Source organism: Phalacrocorax aristotelis, chromosome 3 (assembly GCF_949628215.1).
Source record: "Phalacrocorax aristotelis chromosome 3, bGulAri2.1, whole genome shotgun sequence".
Lineage (NCBI taxonomy): Eukaryota > Metazoa > Chordata > Aves > Suliformes > Phalacrocoracidae > Phalacrocorax > Phalacrocorax aristotelis.
Genome location: NC_134278.1, coordinates 89,812,772 through 89,832,285, shown reverse-complemented (window position 1 = coordinate 89,832,285; position 19,514 = coordinate 89,812,772). Strand labels below are relative to the sequence as shown.

Genomic DNA, 19,514 nt, shown 5'->3' with positions numbered 1-19,514 from the left:
TACAGTGAACCGGCAATTCACAGTTACTTCCTACATTTGCTGTTCCTGAAATCTAGTGAGAAACAAGAGCATTTGAAGTGACAAATTTAAGACTAAATCCACAAAGTAACTCTGAAGTAACTCTGAATTTCAAAGAATACAGATCAGTTTTGGACTACTAACATATCAAACAAGAAGGCACATAGACATCTCTACTTCTCAGTAAAATGATTAAGCGATTCCTATCACACTGCTTCACAAAAGAGAATATTAATTTTTAAAAGTGCCCGATATTACCTAATGCATATGCTATATTTTTTAATGCCTTTATTTCATTAGAAAGTGCATTCTCAATTTTCTTTGGATAGCTTAACACATCAGAAATAGCATAGCAAGTTAACGTATTTTTTTTAGACATGCTAAATATAATTCTTCCATGGTGACTGACTAAGGTTTTACTGTGCATTACTGCTACACAACCACTGTTGCCCTCTTCCCTTGTATTTCACTTCTCTATTCATTTTGCCTATGAATGCCCACTTAGCACAAACAGCACTATTTCATACCCATAAGAAATAATGAAACATCACTACCCTAACTAGCTACAGTAAGGCCTCAATGCAACAGGCAATCGTACACAGCATTTTAAACTGCCTCCTAGCAATAAAATTTAACGTCTTATTTTCCCAATTACTTTTACCAAGGCAGAAAATACTCAAACATACAGGGAAGGAAAAGAGCGAGCAAAAACCACATCCCAAACCCTTAGACACTTTCCCCCCATTTCCTACTACACAGCAGCAGCACAGACTTGGGGTATAGGTGGGTAACCCTAGTGTAGCTGAAGGGGTTTAACCCCCTCTATTTGGCACTTGGAGACCACATCTGCATGTGGCGTCCAGTTCCACGCTTCCCAGGACAAAGACGTTGACAGATTAGAGGGAAGCCAGAAGGCGGCTACTAGAATTGTTTAAGTGATAGAGCAAATGGCACAATAGGAAGGGCTCAAAGAACAAAGTTTTTGTAGCCTGGATAAAGTAACTGCTGTCTTCAGCTATCCCACAGGGCATTATAGAGAAGACAGAACTAGACTCTTCTCAGATGCACAGTGAAAGGACAAGAGGCAACAGGCACAAGTGCCAGCAATGCAAATTTTGGCCATAAGGAACAAACTCATCCCCGTGGGAGCAGTGCAGACCTGGGACAGGGCCTAGAGATGCTCACTTGTCTCCATCCTGAGATGGATTAAAACTTCCAACTGGAGAAGCCCAAAGTAATCTCTGGATCTACCTTGGATGTTGCCCCTGTTTAAAACAGGAGTAGGCTAGAGATCTCCAGGGGTTCCTTCCCACCTCATCTTTTTGGGGATTCTCTGATGGTATTTATAACTTAACAAGTTATGCAGTTCAGTCTACTGTATATGAACTGGAATTACTTTACAGCTCACTATGAAAGGGAAGAAAGATTTATATTTTTTTTTGCCACTATCATTGCAGATCAGGATAACCTGAACAAAAATATTTTTATTTTCTCAACATGACCTTTTGTTTTGAATCAGAACAACAGTAAGCTCTGCTTCTCAGAAACAAGACTTCTGGGACTAGAAGCCAAATTCTCATACAGACTCCCCTTGACAGATCCCACCACTCATAAGTACAACACATCTCCTCTGAGAGGTGGACACAGTTACAGGTACAGCAACAGCTCTACAGAAGCCGGGTTTAACAGCCTTTACTCTCACCTTCTCTCTGCCCCATGCACCCCCTTCCACCACACTGACACAGCCATTCCTCACAAGGAACCTGAAAGGGGAACTGATCTGGTACAAAAAATAGTCTGAAAAAAAGTTGCACATTTTTCTTAGGGTGTCATATACTTGAGACTACTTCTGAAAAATGCTTAATTACAGCAAAATATTCTAACTAACAGAAATCTGGTCCTACTATGCCAACTCATGTAGATTCCCAAGACCATCATTGGGGTGTCTGCCGCAATACAGGATGAACAATCAAACATTTAGTTAGCCATTGGATTTTCAGGTGCTTCTCCAAGGATCAATAGCATAAAACTTAAAAATTGTTGTAGAGCAAAGGTGTACATACTTTTAGAAAAATTACTTTGATTTAAACCATTTACTGAGCTCACTACAAATGCAATGCTCAGCTCTCCCACTTATTTGATTCTGTATCCAAACAACTGCTTTTAAAGCACACAAAGACAGTGAAAAATTTGGGAGAAGTATTTGTTTGAGGTCTACCCTAGGTAAAGTCTAACGTGCAGGTAAGATAAGACCTTTTTAAGAGTCCAGCATATCTCTGCTGCTTCTAAGGCACAGGAGATCATCAGAAAACAGCTGCCAGAACACAGCGCAATGACCAGAATAGGAACATGAGGAACTCTAAATGACAGGAACGAACATGTGCAAGAAAATCTCAAATGATGAAGGTACCCAACTAGATTCCTGAGAAACTTACTTAGTTGCAGAAAAAGTAGAAAAGATATGTGCTGAAAAAGAGAAGAGCCCTGTACCTAGAGCAAAACATTGTTATTTATTTAGATATGAAGCAAAGGAGTATACTTGTAGAAGATTAAAGAGAAGAAGTACTATCTTGTCATTGTCTTTTTGCCATTTGCATGAAGGGATACTGCTGTTTGGACACTGAATTTTCCCTGCAAACAAGACCTGTACTGAATTTGTCCATTCTTCTGACAGATCCAGGTAGCTGTTTCAGGAGCACAGAGGTGGAGGAATGGGGAAGAAGAAAAGGAGAGGAATGATTTTTAAGGGTAACCACATCACGGGGGTCAAATTTTTAAAAGGTAATGCGCATGGTGTCTGCATAAACTGCCATATGATTCATCTAGCTGTGCAAAATTCTAGGTGATAGGTAAAAATACTCTCACCCCCCAAATTTACTTTCAACCTCGACTGTATACCTTTTATTACTCACGCTGCCCAAAATTTTCTTATAATCTTTTTTTTTGGTGGGACCTTAGAGACACACAGCTCTGCAAAAAGAGTTGTTGCTCATAAGGTATTTTATAAAACCAGTAGAACAGCATGGGAAAGAGCCCAACAACAATAGGTAATATATTATGCTTGTGAAAAAGTATAATCTTTTCCTCTTGCTGACATCTGAAAAATCCACATACAGACTCACAGAATGGTTTGGGTTGCAAGGGACCTTAAAGATCATCTGGTTGCAGTCCCCCTGCCATGGGCAGAGACACCTTCCACTAGACCAGGTTGCTCAAAGCCCCATCCAACCTGGCCTTGAATGCTGCCAGGGATGGGGCATCCACCAACTCTGTAACTTCTCTGGGCAACCTGTTCCAGTGCCTCCCCACCCTCATAGCGAAGAACTTCTTCCTTATATCAAATCTAAACCTACCCTCTTTCAGATTAAATCCATTACCCCTTGTCCTATCACTACATGCACTTGTAAAAAGTCCCTCTCCAGCTTTCCTGTAGGCCCCCTTCACATACTGGAAGGCTGCTATAAGGTCTCCCTGGAGCCTTCTCTTCTCCAGGCTGAACAACCCCAACTCTCTCAGCCTGCCTTCACAGGAGAGGTGCTCCAGCCCTCTGATCACCTTCATGGCCCTCCAACAGGTCCATGTCATTCTTAAGTTCAGGGCCCCAGAGCTGAATGCAGTACTGCAGGTGGAGTCTCAACAGAGTGGAGTAGAGGGGCAGAGTCACCTCCCCTGACCTGCTGGCCACACTTCTTTTGATGCAGACCAGGATATGGCTGGCTTTCTGGACTGCACATCACTGGGTCATACTGAGCTTCTCATCAACTAACATTCCCAAGTCCTTCTCCTCAGGGCTGCTCTCAATCCATTCTCCATGTGCAGGATCTTGTACTTGGCCTTGTTGAATTTAATGAGGTTTACACAGGCCCACCTCTCAAGCCTGTCAAGATCTCTCTGTATTGCTTCCCTTCCCTCCAGTGTGTTGACTGCACCACAGAGCTTGGTGACATCAGCAAACTTGTTGAGGGTGCACTCAATCCCACTGCCCATGTCACTGACAAAGATGTTAAACAGCCCCAGTCCCAGTGCCAACCCCTGAGGAACACCACTTGTCACTCATCTCCACTTGAACATCGAGCTGTTGACTGCAACTCTTTCAGCATGACTATCCAGCCAATTCCTTATCCACCAAGTTGTCCATCCACCAAATCCATGTTTCTCCAATTTAGAGACAAGGATGCCGTGCGGGACAGTCTCAAATGCTTTGCACAAGTCCAGGTGGATGACGTCAGTTGCTCCTCCCTTATCCACCAATGCTGTAACCCCATCGTAGAGGCCACCAAATTTGCCAGGCACAATTTGTCCTTAGTGGAGCCATGTTGGCTGTCACCAATCACCTTCTTATCTTCCATGTACCTTAGCATAGTTTCCAGGAGGATCTGGTCCACAATCTCGCCTGGCACAGATGTGAAAGTGACTGGCCTGTAGCTCTCCAGGTCTTCCTTTCTTCCCCGTTTTAAAAATGGGGGTTGTGCTTCCCATTTTCCAGTCAGTGGGAACTTCACCTGACTGCCATGACTTCTCAAATATGATGGATAGTGGCTTAGCAACTTCATCCACCTGTTCCCTCAGGACCCGCAGACACATCTCATCAGGTCCCAGGGCCTTGTGCACCTTCAGGTTCCTTAGATGGTCTTGAACTTGATCTTCTCCTACAGTGGGCAGTTCTTCATTGTCCCTGCCATTGCCTTCTGGAACTTGGGCGGTGAAGACTAAGGCAAAAAAGTCATTGAGTACCTCAGCCTCCCCCATATCCCAGGTAACCAGGTCTCCTGTTTCCTTCCAGAGAAGGTCCACATTTTCCCTAGTCTTCCTTTTATCACCAATGTACATATAGAAGTTTTTCTTATTGCCCTTCACATCCCTGGCAAGATGTAATTCTATCAGGGCTTTAGCTTTCCTAACCCAATCCCTGGCTACTCAGACAATTTCTCTATATTCCTCCGAGGCTACCTGTCCTTGTCTCCACCCTCTATAGGCTTCCTTTTTGTGTTTGAGTTTGTCCTGAAGCACCTTGTTCATCCATGCAGGCCTCCTGGTGTTGTTGCCTGACTTCCTCTTCATTGGGATACATTGCTCCTGAGCTTGCAGGAAGTGATCCCTGAATATTAACCAGCTTTCTTGGGCCCCTCTTCCCTCCAAGGCTTTATCCCATGCTACTCTACCAAGCAGATCCCTGAAGAAGCCCAAGTCTGCTCCCCTGAAGTCCAGGGTAGTGAGCTTGCTGTGTGCCCTCCTTGGTGCCCTAAGAATCTTGAACACCATTTCACAGCCACTGCAGCCAAGGCTGCCTTTGAGCTTCACATTCCCTTCACATTCACACACCAGCCCCTCCTTGTTGGTGAGAACAAGGCCCAGCATAGCACCTCTTCTCATCGGCTCCTCTATCTATGCAACAACACTGAAAGTAACCCGAAAAAGACATATTTTAAAAAGTGTTAAACAGACAAAACCAAAAGCAAACCAAACTGAACAACCAAAATCACACTCCCAAAACCACAGCAGTTGCACAGGATGGTGGTGTTCCCACCACATACACAGAAATCTAAGCTACTGGTCTCAAAACAATTTGTGAAACATTTTTCTAATCAAGCCATAGAGGAAATTCCTTCCAAGAATGGGGAAGAGCCTAAGCTCTCAGTACCTATGGCATTGGCAGATTCAAGTCACACCAAGCCAACTGATGCCAGAACAAACAAAATACAAAAGAAAAAAAAAAAAACCATAAAAAATAACACATTCCCAAACACCCCAGTTTTCCATTTTACCCTCAGTGCACTTATAGTAAACATCTCACAAATCAAAGAAAGTTAGCAGAATAATGCTCTTCATTCTTCAGAATGTTTCTTCATTTTTTTCAACAGTATGTGAAGATGGCCAGAATCTAAAGGCATTACTTTTCTAACTACAGAGTGCCTAAAGAGCAGAGAAATAAGAAAAGTCACTTTCTATAGAGTAATTTCTACACTGAAATACTAACGACCAAATTTTTTTAGCAGTGCAGTAAGAGAAAATTTGGAAAATGTATCAGGCTATAAACAATGCCAAATGCCATTGAAAACACTTATGACCCCACTTTCTGTTATTTGTATTAAGTGTACATTCATTCTGTAACATAATTACCATCTGGAGAATTCAGAGGTTTACATTTATATAATTTTATAGTCTTTTATAGGAATATTTAAAGGAACTACCGACAAAAATACAAAGAGAATGCCTCTTCTATTTTTAATCACCCTCCAAAAAACTAACAAGTTATGCATTGTAAGGCAGTTAAATAAAGAAATTAGAACAAGTGCATAATTACTGAGCCCCTTCTACAAAAGTGATTCAACTAAACACAAATACGGGCTAAATACTTTCAACACTGCACATACTAAGAATTCCTTCCTACATTACAGAAATACAAATATAGACTAATCCTTATATTGAATGGCTTTTACACAGATGAAAACACCAGTACAACAATAGGACAAAACATGACCTTTGGAAAAGGAAAACCAAGACAAAACTAACACTGACAAAGAAAGGCATAAGATGAAAATACCAGGTTAGATCTCGCAGTGTAGTACATTTCTTCTGAATTGTCCAAAAAATCGCTACTGTCAGGCTGTTCATTAGATAGAGATCAAGAAATTCAAGTTATTTACATAGTAACTGAAAGCCAAGTATACATAAAGGGAAATTCTCTTGCTAAAAAAAAGTAGTTGTTAGTTAAAACTCAAACCATGTTCAGACAGTTTGGGGATGGGGGTAAAACACAGCTAAGGGTATGGTCACATTACCAAACACGACCAGATCACACCAAAACAATTTTTGTTCATCACCTGACCTGCGGTAATGAGCGACAAACTGCCTCAGCAAGAGGCAAGTATGTACCAGTTCAACATCTCAGCACACCATCAACAATAACCCATCATGATACAGTGGTCCAGTCCTTTGGATTGTGCACTCATACCCATAAGTAAATAAGCACAAAGTTTAAGCATGCTTTAGTGAGACAGAAGCAAAAGGGTCAGAAGAACTGCTTTAATGAAAAGGGATCCACACTGTTATTGCTAGAGGAAGCGACAGGCATCTCTTGCTTCTGCTTCCATTCTCTCCCAGAGTGTGTAGATTGTTACAAACTTCTCCCTCAGTCTACTCGCTCTTTGCTAAAGCGGATATTCTTTGAAATAGACATCTTGTTTGCATTTGATATGCCAATTTAAATCATCCATTGGCTCTATGTCTGACAACAAAATATGTTTTTTCTTGGTTCCTAGAGCCGACATAATAATGTTTAAAATCATAGTTCTGTTTTATCTGGAAAGGACACATCAGGTCTGCATGCTTCATTCTGATATGAGCAGTGAAGCAGTTAATCTCCCTCTTCAGAAAGGTCCAAACACGCAGTTATAGATCTTCCTTACACACAGGGAGATGAGGCAAGGTCTTTGGATGGGTTTCAAATATGCAAACTCTGACAGAAATAGACAATACTAAGATATTTCCTTATCAGCAGAATTAATATGGATCATTCAAGTCCCTTCTTGGGGCAGCAAGAGCTTCTGAGATTCCAAAGTGCAAAGGTCCTGATTACTAATGCACAAGGTAGGAAAAGGCTCGATTCCTCCCTTCTGAGAATACCTGCCAAAGAAGTGGTCTCAAAAGTTGTGCTTTAATCCCTGCAGAAAATCTCTCTCCCCCGTTTAGTAACTCAGGTCCTAAGGTGCAATGAAAACAACTTTCTGCTCCATTAAGTTGTCCACTAACTGGTTTGTATAGCCAGTGACCGATAAAACAAAAACTAAATGGAAAAAGTACTAAAACTTCAGCTTCTCCATTAACATCTTTTTGCAATTATGATTCTGTGTGTGTATAAATAAATGAAGTTCCTAAGGACCAAAAGCATTGTAATTTGAACTATATGATGCTACCAGTTGCATTTTCTTTATAATCCAAACAATGCAACAAGGAAGCAAAGCCAGGATAACTTGGAATCAGTTAAAAAAATCATTCTGAGTTAACTGATGAGTTTATAGTAGAAACACTGACTTCATTACCATACTTAATAAACACTTGTATAAACAGAACTCCTAAATGATGTTGTTATGCAGTTATGTCAAGGTTTAAATAACATATCTGAAATAATTGCCTAAGTCTTACGTGTGCTTTGGTAAGCTATTCTCCTCTATCTTTAGCAGGCACCAGAAACTGCAGACTACCTGTGCAGCCAGTCGCTGAGGAAGAGCAAAATTATATACAGCCTCATAGACCCAGAGCCTGCTGACACACTACCAAAGGCCAAGGCACCAGGGAGGAGATTTTAGTACAACTACAAAGCAGTACAAGGAAATCTGTGTCAGAAATCCCACTAGTGGTTTGTAGACTATAGAAGAGGAAGTACATTGCTAGGTATGCACCCTTCCCAAAACCAGGTCAGAGCAAAGCCAATGTCCCTCCCATCTATGCACTAAGCCAACTTTTTCACCTTAACACCTGCCTTAGAAAAACAAACAGAACACAGAAGTCTGCAGTAATGAAGCAAAGGAGTGTCTTTTTTTATCCAGAAAAGTGAAGGAACTGTCCAAATGCACAAATGTGGAAAGCAACAGTCTCCATAAAAAGAAGGAAGCTACTGCAATCATGTGTGTGAGACAGCACAGATGCCTTTTCCCTCACTGCTTCAGTTCTCATACCCCTTGTACTGATGGGTCCATAGGAAGAAAACACTGGCAATACGCCTTTAACAGAATACATCAACTGCCACTTTCAGTGTGGCTCAGGTGTGATGCAGGGCCACGGAAAGATTGTTTGCCTGGGAAAATAACAAACCCACAAAAATCCAATTTTTTTTAAAATGCATCTTACCTCTTTCCCAGGCTCTCAATTTTATTTCCATTATCAATCATTGTCAATACAAGCACAAGAGAAAGAAACATTTGAGTATGCACAGTAATACTACAATTAAAAAAATAACTCTATAAATAAGGGGAATTATATACTTGGCAATGAGGTATAAAGAATAGAGGAAACCCACAAGACGAAGGGCTGTTGCTTAGCACATACATCACACCTGGCAGAGCCGACAAATAAGGAGTCTTGGTGCATATAGTGTAACGGCACCAAAAAATTTAGAACTAATATGTCACGACTTGTCAGAAAAATTGCTGCAAGTTTGGTAGCACTAAAGAAGTATGCTACACATCTTGGATTTCTTCTCCACAGATATTTGCAGGGAATAATGTGCAAAGCATAACCCATGCTGCTTGTTACTCACAAATTCATGATGTGGCTCTGTCTCTTTCCTCAAGGGTGGATCAAATTTTACTTGACCAACTAAAGAGGAGAAAAAGAAAACAAGAATTTAACTTAGACTGTAATTAGGCAAAATTTAGCTCCAAAGGCTAACAAAAAAGAAAAATCCAGTTTAATGAGTGCATCATATCCCCACTGATGGAAACTTCTGAGACATGCATAGAGGGAACTTGTGCCTGCTAGAAACTAATGGGCACAGAGAGTATTCTTCTATCACAAAGGCAGCACAATCACAATTTCCCCCATGTACTCATCAAAAGGACCAGGAAAACCATTCAGCAAATAGGGCAGTGAAGTCCCCTCTTTAGAGGAGCAATACAGCTATAATTTATAGAAAAAAACACATCCATTGTGTGAATTCACTTTTGGATCTATTCTGATAGATTCACTAGCACTAAAGGGCCTTAAATGAAGTTTGGAGAGAGCTAATCATATCTTCTAGGACAGCTCTTTGGCAGATACTCTTTAACACTCCTCCCCTCAATTTTAGCTTAGGAAAAGACAACTAAAGCTCCAAGCATTGCTCTAATTTAATTCAAGCAAAAGAATGACTACAATCTGGGGGATGGAGTCTTGCTTTTAATGGCCAGTGATCAACCTCCTCCTTTCCTGATTTCTATATGACTGTTTCAATTTGAAAGCAAAAACTACACAAAGATACTAAATTAAGAGAGAAAAATCTTCCTCTGGCCTTCCTGTCACCCAGCAGAATCTGGCATCACTCTAAATATCCTTGCTGGAGTGGCACATGAAGCAACACCTGTCAGCTCTCAGAAGAGCTCAGGTTGTGTCCTGTCCAATTAAGATGAAGCAATAGCGAGATTTGCTGAAGTGCTAACATAGGGTGTATTCAAATATTTTATACTAATATTTCTTTTGCATAGTCATCTAGAACATCTACCCCTAAGTCAAACACTGTAAGTTTTTATTTTCCTATAGATCACTAAAAATGTTTCTACATATGTCAGATGTCCGGTTGAAATAAGCAAACACAATATTTAAGAATATCTCATGTTGTCATATTACACATGCTTACAGTTTATTTCAGAGCGTGTCTTTTCTTCTCTCACATTTCTACTTGTTGAATGAATTCTGTGAGGCACTACGAGAGGCTAGAAGAGAAAAATAAAATACTTCAGCACCAAAATATACTCACTTGAAACCCAATATTGTGTACCTAGTTTTCAGAAGGTTTCTTTAGCATAATATGAAAAAAAAAGAAATAAATCAAGCAGAAGCTAAAAATAAAGATTGGATGTACGTTTTTGTACATTAACACTAGAATTATCTGGAGACTTTTTATCTGTAGAGTGCCCTGAATTTCAATATAAGCGTTTTTAAAACACTGGATTTGAGCAAATAAAGACAATGCTAGCCAGCATTTGTCTTTGCTCAGATAACATTTCCTTTTTGTGCCTATCAGTTTAAGGTTATTGGTAGTTTCCAAAACAAGCAGTAAGACTAAGTCTGACTTACTGACAGCATTTCCTTCATTTAGATAACCCAATCATCTTCCCAGCTTCTAACCTAAACTGATTCCTAAGAAGTCATCAGTTAAATTTCTTTAAGTAGATGAGAATTTAGTCTAGAGGTTTTCAGAGCTGAACAGAAGGGAGTATTCCTGGTACTCCTGTATTGTGTGGCAAGAGCAATGCCATAATTTCTACAAATTCACCTTCATATTTATTTTCCATTTTTATCTTTTCCCTAGATTTCCATTTACTCGTCTACAGGATGAAATGACATGAACCATAAGACTTGGCTTTCTTTTCATTGTCCCTGTTGGATTTTCTGTCTTCTTTCTACATCCACTACTGCATCCACTACTGCAGGTTCTCTTAGAAATTATAACTTAAGGTTATAACTTAAGGGTACAAGACGAGCTGACAATATACAATCAGGCCCTAAAATTAGCAACATAAACCCTAACATTGTGCTCTCAGTATGTCATCTGCAATGAAATCTTACCTTTTAGGAAAAAAAAAGTTCATTCTCCATGATGTTAGCCCAAATAATCTCTGAAAAGCACATGTTCACAACATTTCTGTTTCGAATATGTGGCAGCAAAACAACTTTTAATTAAAGTAATCTGACACAATAGTGTCAGAAGTTTGATGTGCTGGTATGTTAACTTTGCTTTTATTTATACTAATATAATCTTCATTTGGCAACTTTTGACTAATGAAGTGATGACAGAGTTAGAGAACTTTAACTGCTGTACTATCAGAGTCACGAATAGCTCAGCAACTCTGTTCATCCCTGTAATATTATCTGAAAGCATTGTTTCCTTCTCCCATCCTCATCGCACACTACTTCCTTGCTTTATGTTAGGATCCAACACATATGTACGTTGTGTTTCACCTCCCATTTATGCTCACTTTGGTCTTTTCTGAAACTGGAGAGACTTAACAGATTATGGGTGTGTAAATACATACCATGTATCTCACAGGCAGTTTTTCATTTCTTGTAATTTATGCCAAACCTCCCCCCTTCCTCAGTCCTGCTTTGTTTATTGTGTGTTATTTTGAGCTTTAAAAACAGTTTACTGTAGCTCAGGATGTGTTTCAAAGTTTGATCTGATTTTCTACTTCAGTATTTCAAACTCTCTAAATACTAAAAGGTCGCTTTATTTTTAATTTAATATTTATTTATTAAATTAAATATTGTTTATTTTTATTACTTATTATTTATTTATTTTATTTATATGTGCTTATTATATTATATTGTATTATATATTATTTATTATAGCATATTTATTATTATTTATAATAATTGTTAAAATAAATATTATTTATAAATATTTAATATTTATTTAATAATCTTTTATTAAGAGGCATTGCCCACTTGCACATGATGTGTGCGCACCTGTAATGCCAGCAGCAGGAGCTTGACTGTAGTGGGTGTGGGAGGTATATTTTTGCCTTTGCAGCAATATTGTGCTAGTTCCTTGCATCCTGCCACAGATGCTTCTACTGCACAACAGGCAGAGCCTGCCCTCACACCTCCTTCTCCATGACCACAGAATTACTGGAAGGAGTCAAATCCTCATCTCTCTGTCATGACGACAAAGTCCTCAAGTCACCTTGAAAGACCTACGCTGACAACAGATACAAACAGCTGACACCTGAGCTGTGCAAGAGGACAAAGGAAGGTAGGTTAGCTTCCCAACACTAACGCCATTTGGGCATGATTTTAATCACAGTACAGATCTCAAGACCAATCTTATTCCCAAAACTTACAATGTGCTAAGGAAAAAACATCAGCACTTTCCTCTCAGCAACCTTTCCAGCTAATATCACATCTATCGTGAGAGTCACTGTCACAAAAACGTGGTAAGCAGGCAGTCACCAACAACTCCAAAGGTTTATGCTTAGGGGAGTGAAAGCAGAATCCCAAATGGGACAGGATTTCCAAATTTCCCAAGTCCCAAAGACAGGGTTTCTGTTTTGACTGAATGGGAAACCAAATGAGGTCCTTCATGAGTTTTGTAGAGAAAAATACTCAAAAAGTCAGTTACAGATATTGCTGCCAAATGAATAATGGCTGTATCAAGGGGAGACCTTTCTGATTACACCCAAATAACTTGAATGCATGTTTTTAGTTTTGGTTTTACATATTAACCATTTCACCAGGGATTGACCACTCCTGTACTTGTGATAATCACCTGAATGAATCCATCAAAAATTGAAAGAAGCAACATAACATGGTACAAAAAATAACTGGTGAGAATCTTGAACTTCTAAGAAAGACACACTTGATGCATGTGTGTCTTTGTTGTTCCAGACGGTAAAAGCTCATTTAACTTGTAAAATCTGAAAATCAGTATCTTAAAGTAGCTGCTTCTTTTAAGCTTATTTTCCTTTGAAGGCATTTTTAGACTAGTTTATCCATTAAAAAAAAGTAAAACACAAGTATGCAACTAACGAATCAATGGCATTTGGGTTGAAAGGATTAATTCCTACCCCCCCCAAGAGATCAACAGTTAGGGAACTGTAAACATTTGGAAGACTTTCACTAACATACAGATAAGTACGAAGACAGGATGCAATAACAGAATATCTGTTTTCTCTTTTTTATTAAACACTGCAGTCTTGTGCTGTTTATCATCTTACATAAGCATGCTTTTTTTTCCCCCAGCTATTAAAGCAGAAAAATCAGAAACTTTGCCTTTGGCAAAACCTTAAGTGAAATTAAGTTTCACAGTATTCCAAAATAGAAAATATAATCTTCAAGAAACACATAGCAAACCATTTGACAAAAACAACTACAGGATCATTCTCTTCTTCTCATAAGAAAGTAAAATAGGAACAAAAGAACAAGTTCTACAAAGGTATAAAACGATTTTTATGAATGCTTTCTTTGCATATGAATGGAAACATAATTCCACAAAGAAACAGAAAGCAGAATGCATGACAGAACTCAGGACTCGAGAAGTAGGCCACATTTACTGTTGCAAAATTGTTGAAGGATAACAATAAACAAAATTAAAGTGTTTACATCTCTTTTTCAGCTTTTCTCCCCCAGATACAATGAATTTTGTTAAGTGCCTGTATGTGTGACAGAGCAGCACAACCAAAAGTAAAAGCAACCCTTGAGACTACTCCCAGATCACAAAGTATCCTGTGGCTCAATAAATCATAATAATTTAGTTTGTTGGCAAATGAAAACTTAATCTGATTCTATGATTAGAACATATTCCTACCTCAGGATCATCATCATCAAAATCATGGTAAGTGGAATGATCAGGATTATTCATTTTATCCAGCAGTTCAATAGCAAGACTTCGATTTAATGGTTGGGTAACAAAAGGATGCTGAAATACAGAAAGAAAAACATATATTAAAATTCCAACACCAATATTAAGCATATTTTAATATTATAACTTTTAAAAATCCCATACATAAATTTATACCTGTAGTAACTTTTCAGCTGTAGGTCTTTTTTTAGGATTTTTTGTAAGTGCCATTTTCACAAAATGATGGAAACTATTGGACCTATAAAATGAAGTGATAAATATTAGCATCAATTGCCCAGAGAAATACATGATCATTATCTACTGAAACAGGAAAGTACTTACCATTTCATTTTGTCCTTTAATTTAGGAGGCTGGAAGTTGCTTTTTGTCATTAGAAAAAGTGCTCTGAAAAAACCCAACAGTATTTCTGTGGTTTACATTGCAATACATATATGAGATGAATTATTAAATACATTATTTAGTTGGCAGAAAGAAGTCCATCATTTTAAGAGATGCTGCCAGAACAGCATGATGCATTTATGCACCAAAAAGAATTGCTACAATTTCTGTCAAAACCGTACAACCCAATACCCTTGCAGTACCCCCCAAACACCACAAGCACACGCAGCCACTACTCCAAACCGATAATTTACAAAGCTGTATTTGCCCGCGAAGCTTTAACTGCTTACTAACCTCATTGGATGTAGGTCAAACATTGGAGGCTGAAGTTCAGCAAGCTCTATAGCAGTTATTCCAACTGCCCACAGATCACAGAGCTGGTTATAGCCACCTTTTCTTTCTACTGCAGCAACCTCTGGTGCCATCCTAAAGGGTAAAAGCCATTTTTAGATAAACTTCTCACCACAAATCAAACATTCCTTTGTATGCAGCAGTTTATTACTCTTTTCCCTGAAGCTATCAATCTATAAGCTCATAGCATATACATTTATACATGTGGATACATATATACATGTGGATACATATACACGTGTGTGTGTATGTAAAGTTATGTAACGTATACATGAAGTTTTTCTCAATCACCTTCAAGTTACTAATAGACAGTTCCCAAAACAGCTGTTTAGCAGTAAGCAGATGAAACCAATCTGTCTCAGACTTTTTTGCAGGCACACAACAAACTACCACTCAACAACCAAAGAGCCTAAGCTATAATTCTTCAACTACAATAAAATCCAAATAATACCTAAATCCACACATTGCCCCAGAAAGCGATCAACTGACTTCTAAGAGAATTCTAACCAAAAAAGGTAACAAAATATCAGGTTTCTTGTATCTTGAAAGCATGAGACCAGAAGACTCATTGTCACCTCTGCACAGAGCACTCATTTGTAAAGTCTGCCTTGCTGTAATGTCAGAAGACCTCATTTAAGTTAACAAAGTAGTTTCACATCCTCAGGTGGCAAAAATTAACAAACATAACTGACACATAAATAGGAATACCTAAATAAAATTATTCACTAGGCATTGTCACATGTTTTGAAAGGCCAAAGCGAATTACGGATTTGATGGTTCCACATAGTTTTACCAGATGGCGAATGTTAATATTTTTTAGCTCTGAACTTTATTAGTTCAGATCACTTGAAAAGTAGCAGTGGAACTGGAAATGTAACTCAATATAGGTAAGACAGATGAGTGTCAATGAGCACTCCAGTAAAGCAGCGGGCAGCATCTCAAATGATGCATTATTTAAATACAGACATCCTTAACTGTAGATCTGAAAACATCATCAGGTTTGGTGGTACAATTTATTTTCAAGTTTGCATAGTTAAACTGTATTTACATAAAATTCTTCGAGAGTTCATCAAAAACCCCAATCTCTCTGAATCAAAAATGAAGGAGTTACCAAGATAGAGGGAGAGCCTGGGTTAACTTTAGAAAGACATGGAGGAGAAGCACAAGGGTAAACAGTAGGGTTATTAGAACTAAAGACACTGTATAACAATTTTGCTCTTAATTTCTCTCCCATCCAAGCACCATAGTCCTACCTGCCCAGACACCTCTAATGATCACTAAAACCTTCACGCTGCTTCTTTCCAACTAATTTTCTTCTCTACAATCTCAGCAATTTCACTTCCTTGCTTCTCCTCTCAAATCTGAGAGGCTTTGCAGAGAAATACTGATGCTTTTCATCAGCATGTAACCTATGTAATGATTTCAAAGTTATTGTTTAGGGCTATGACATGTCATTTGAGAAGCCCAGCACAATTTGAAAGTTACACAGTTATACAGGCCAGGACTAAAGCCACCCAGACATCTTAGGAAAGAGAAACAGAAACCAATTATACAATCATGACTGATGGGTATTTGTGTTATATTGAAAGGGAAGTGAATCCATACCTTGGCATGACTTACACTGCAGAAGAATGCTAAAAATGCTGTGCTTGACTATTTCAAGACTGAATACTTGAATGTAGGGCTTTTTCATTACGCACATTTTTATCTTGTACCTACTATGCTGTCAGACAACAGAATTTTGAATATCTTTCTGGGAAACATACAACAAAAGTGCTATTTTACTGTGATGAATGCGTGGCATTTAACTTCAAGGCGAAAGGGAACAACCACTTCCAGTACAATGAGGAGAAAATAAAATGCTGAACTTTTTAAATGATAAATTGTGCAAACTAGTTCACTGAGGGAATAACAAAGATGCAGTACAGACAGAATAGAAATGTACGTTTGAATTCAATCAGTTTATGCAAGGAGGGTGGGGGGAAGAAAATGGCTTAGAGGAAACATATCACAAGTGGCAGAAGAAACTGTGGAGACAAACAAATGAAACTTCATCAGCTGAGGAATTGCCAAAAAGATGTATCTAGGGCAGAGGGGAAGAAACATAAAGCACCAAAAGGAAAATCAGGGAAAACAACAACAACAAAAAAGAGATCAGACTCAAAAATAACCAAACTGTTGATAGTTTTTAAGTTTGACTAAATTAAGATACGTTAGTCAACAATGATAGCAGCACACAGACAGCCTTTCAATTTTTCAGAGCCTTAGCGTGCTTTCTGATACTCAGCCAATTCAGGATTTAGATGATCACTAGAAAGTCTGACACAGCCTTTATTGATTAAGGGACCCAGAAAGTGAGGTAGCATGCTTTTATCACCATTTTTCAACACTATTATATATGTTACTATTATATTAATGGCCAAATAAAACACAGTTACCAATATGGGGTGCCAATGAATGACTTCCTTTTGGCAATTGTAGCTGTTATTTGTGCAGATACTCCAAAATCAGCTATTAAAAAAAGGCAAAAACAAAACAACAGTTAATAACTGATTTTATGTAATTAATTGTTAATGAACACAAGTTTGGTTTCCCCACTGTAAGTGTTTCTTAAATATACTGGAAATATTTAACAGAAAAATAAATAACAAAAGCAAATATGGAAACTTGGTGTATATCTCAGATACCATCGGTCAGCTCCTCCCATTTGCCTGACAGATATGCAGGCTGCACACAGACATGCCCCTCATGAGCACAAGAGCAGTCCTAACAGTTACATGTAGTGTTTTAATCTGATAAAATACATAATTTAGTATTATCCAAGAGGTTCTTTCAGATAACATTTCAAGGTACATTTCACACATAAGCACTCTGGAAGTAGACTTTATTAAAAATTTATAAAACCCTGTGACTTGATTTTTACCTTGCCCATACAACATTAGAAAGTCTTTTAACTCAGTGTTCCAAAACTACTCCAATTACTCCTCAGACACTAAGTGGATTGTGCAGTTAGATATTGCCAGCAAGAGAAAAAGAATTCTGATACTCACTAATTCCTTACATGAACCATTACATCATTAAATAAAATACAGAAGACTGCTTCTTAGAGCACATAAAAATCTGTTAATAACACCAAATTGTATTAACTCACCTAATTTTACATGTCCATTATCCGTTAAAAGAATGTTTGCTCCCTTAAAAGAAAGTAGGCATACTTGAATTAAAACATGCAGATTCCTCCGACACCATATTAAAAAAAATTATGTGAGATTTTATGGCAAACTAGGGGCCAAAGACAAACCAAGGACTGTGCATTCAAGAAATCTGCAGTCTTACCAAGGAAATGTTTGTGAAATTAGCAAGTTGCCATTCTGTTATATAAAGAAACTCTGATATACAGGGTTTCTCATTCATTTTTAGTTTAGTACTCTTTAGCCTATGGTACTACAGAGTTTCCATTGTACAGAAAACCCTCTCAAAAAGCAGAATATGATGATTTGCCTGTGCTTGTGGACTCTTACTTTTTATCTATTTACACTGACTGAAAGGAAACAGGAACTCTAAAGGTCAAAGCAGAAGTAATTTTATTTTCTTTTCATATGTAGGAGCTGGTTTTGTCTTATTTGAGAGCCATAATAATTATAATTATAGCCTTAAGCACCTGCCTTGATATTCAAGTGTTTAGCAAAACTGTTTCTGACCTTATGCAACAAAGATTCTGTTAGTGCTACATTTGAACAGTTTGCTGTTCTGTGGCTATATGTACCACTCACTTCAGTTCAATAATCAAAACTAACCTGAAGCAGTAGTTGGTACCATAAAATTACAACATAAAAGGACTGAGAACAAACCTGATCTGAGGACTGAAACCAGGTACAGGCTGAGTTGAGCAAAGGCTAGAGCTAGCTAAATACAGCTTCAAATGTCAGCACTGCCCATAAACTAGATGGAAAGGCAGCACAGATGGGCCTCCAGAAAACTATGTTTTTACAGGTTATGGCTTTTCACAGAAAAGGAAAAGTGAGGCCTGCAGTAAAATGCAGCTTGCTTTGGCAAATACCACACAAGTATAGTTAATGAACCTTATAAATGGAGCTTGGGAAATAGTGTGACAGTCCAGTTAACATGCTCTTGACCTTGTTCACCTTTCAAGACAAACAGGGCAGATACTTTAAATACATAATTTAGCTACTGAGGGAAGCAAACACAATTCAGGAGATCTGCAGATGAAGACGTATTTTTCCACGCTCACAAGAACAGCTTTTTTTAAAAAAAAAATTCTCAATGTAAGCACTGTAAGCATTTTTTATCTGCACAGTTCTCTTTATAAACAAGTATCTATGCACTGTATCCTTACAAGTATAATTTGGCATTCGATAATGTATAATGAGAAATGTTTAATTTTTGTGCCCAAAGTAACCTTTCATTCAGAATTTTTCTTTATGATTGCTTAAAACCCAAATATCCTGCAGTCAGTGAGAACAACTTGGAATCAGGGTGCATTAAGGCATCTACAGTTGAAGCTGCTATTATACACACTGCATCCCTAGTCTGAAAAAAACCCCACCCAACCAAAACCAACCCACCACACAACACAAAGGAATATGATAATTTACTGACAGATTTCCGGGAGGAAGCCTGCCAAGTTTAAGCTGCAGTCTGAGCAAGGAAGAGCTTGGAAAGGCAAGAAGTGGGTAAAACTCCAGGGATAAAA

The 19,514-nt window shown here is 38.3% G+C and overlaps 1 protein-coding gene across 13 annotated transcripts in view; it reads right to left on the bottom strand.

Annotated features, from left to right (window-relative positions):
* The window catches only part of MAP4K3 (mitogen-activated protein kinase kinase kinase kinase 3), a 97,771-nt gene that overhangs the window by 45,451 nt on the left and 32,806 nt on the right, over nt 1–19,514 (bottom strand). For 7 of the 13 annotated variants that reach the window (XM_075088442.1, XM_075088444.1, XM_075088446.1 and 4 more), the window contains exons 7-14: nt 17,952–17,994; nt 17,239–17,311; nt 14,744–14,875; nt 14,393–14,455; nt 14,228–14,309; nt 14,018–14,128; nt 10,352–10,427; nt 9,278–9,336 (exon numbers count right to left, since the gene is read on the bottom strand). In XM_075088442.1, coding sequence (XP_074944543.1) covers nt 9,278–9,336; nt 10,352–10,427; nt 14,018–14,128; nt 14,228–14,309; nt 14,393–14,455; nt 14,744–14,875; nt 17,239–17,311; nt 17,952–17,994 — 639 coding nt within the window. Of the gene's footprint in view, nt 1–6,562; nt 6,626–9,277; nt 9,337–10,351; nt 10,428–14,017; nt 14,129–14,227; nt 14,310–14,392; nt 14,456–14,743; nt 14,876–17,238; nt 17,312–17,951; nt 17,995–19,514 lie in introns of all 13 variants that reach the window. The other 6 variants (XM_075088439.1, XM_075088445.1, XM_075088440.1 and 3 more) reach the window with 1 other exon arrangement.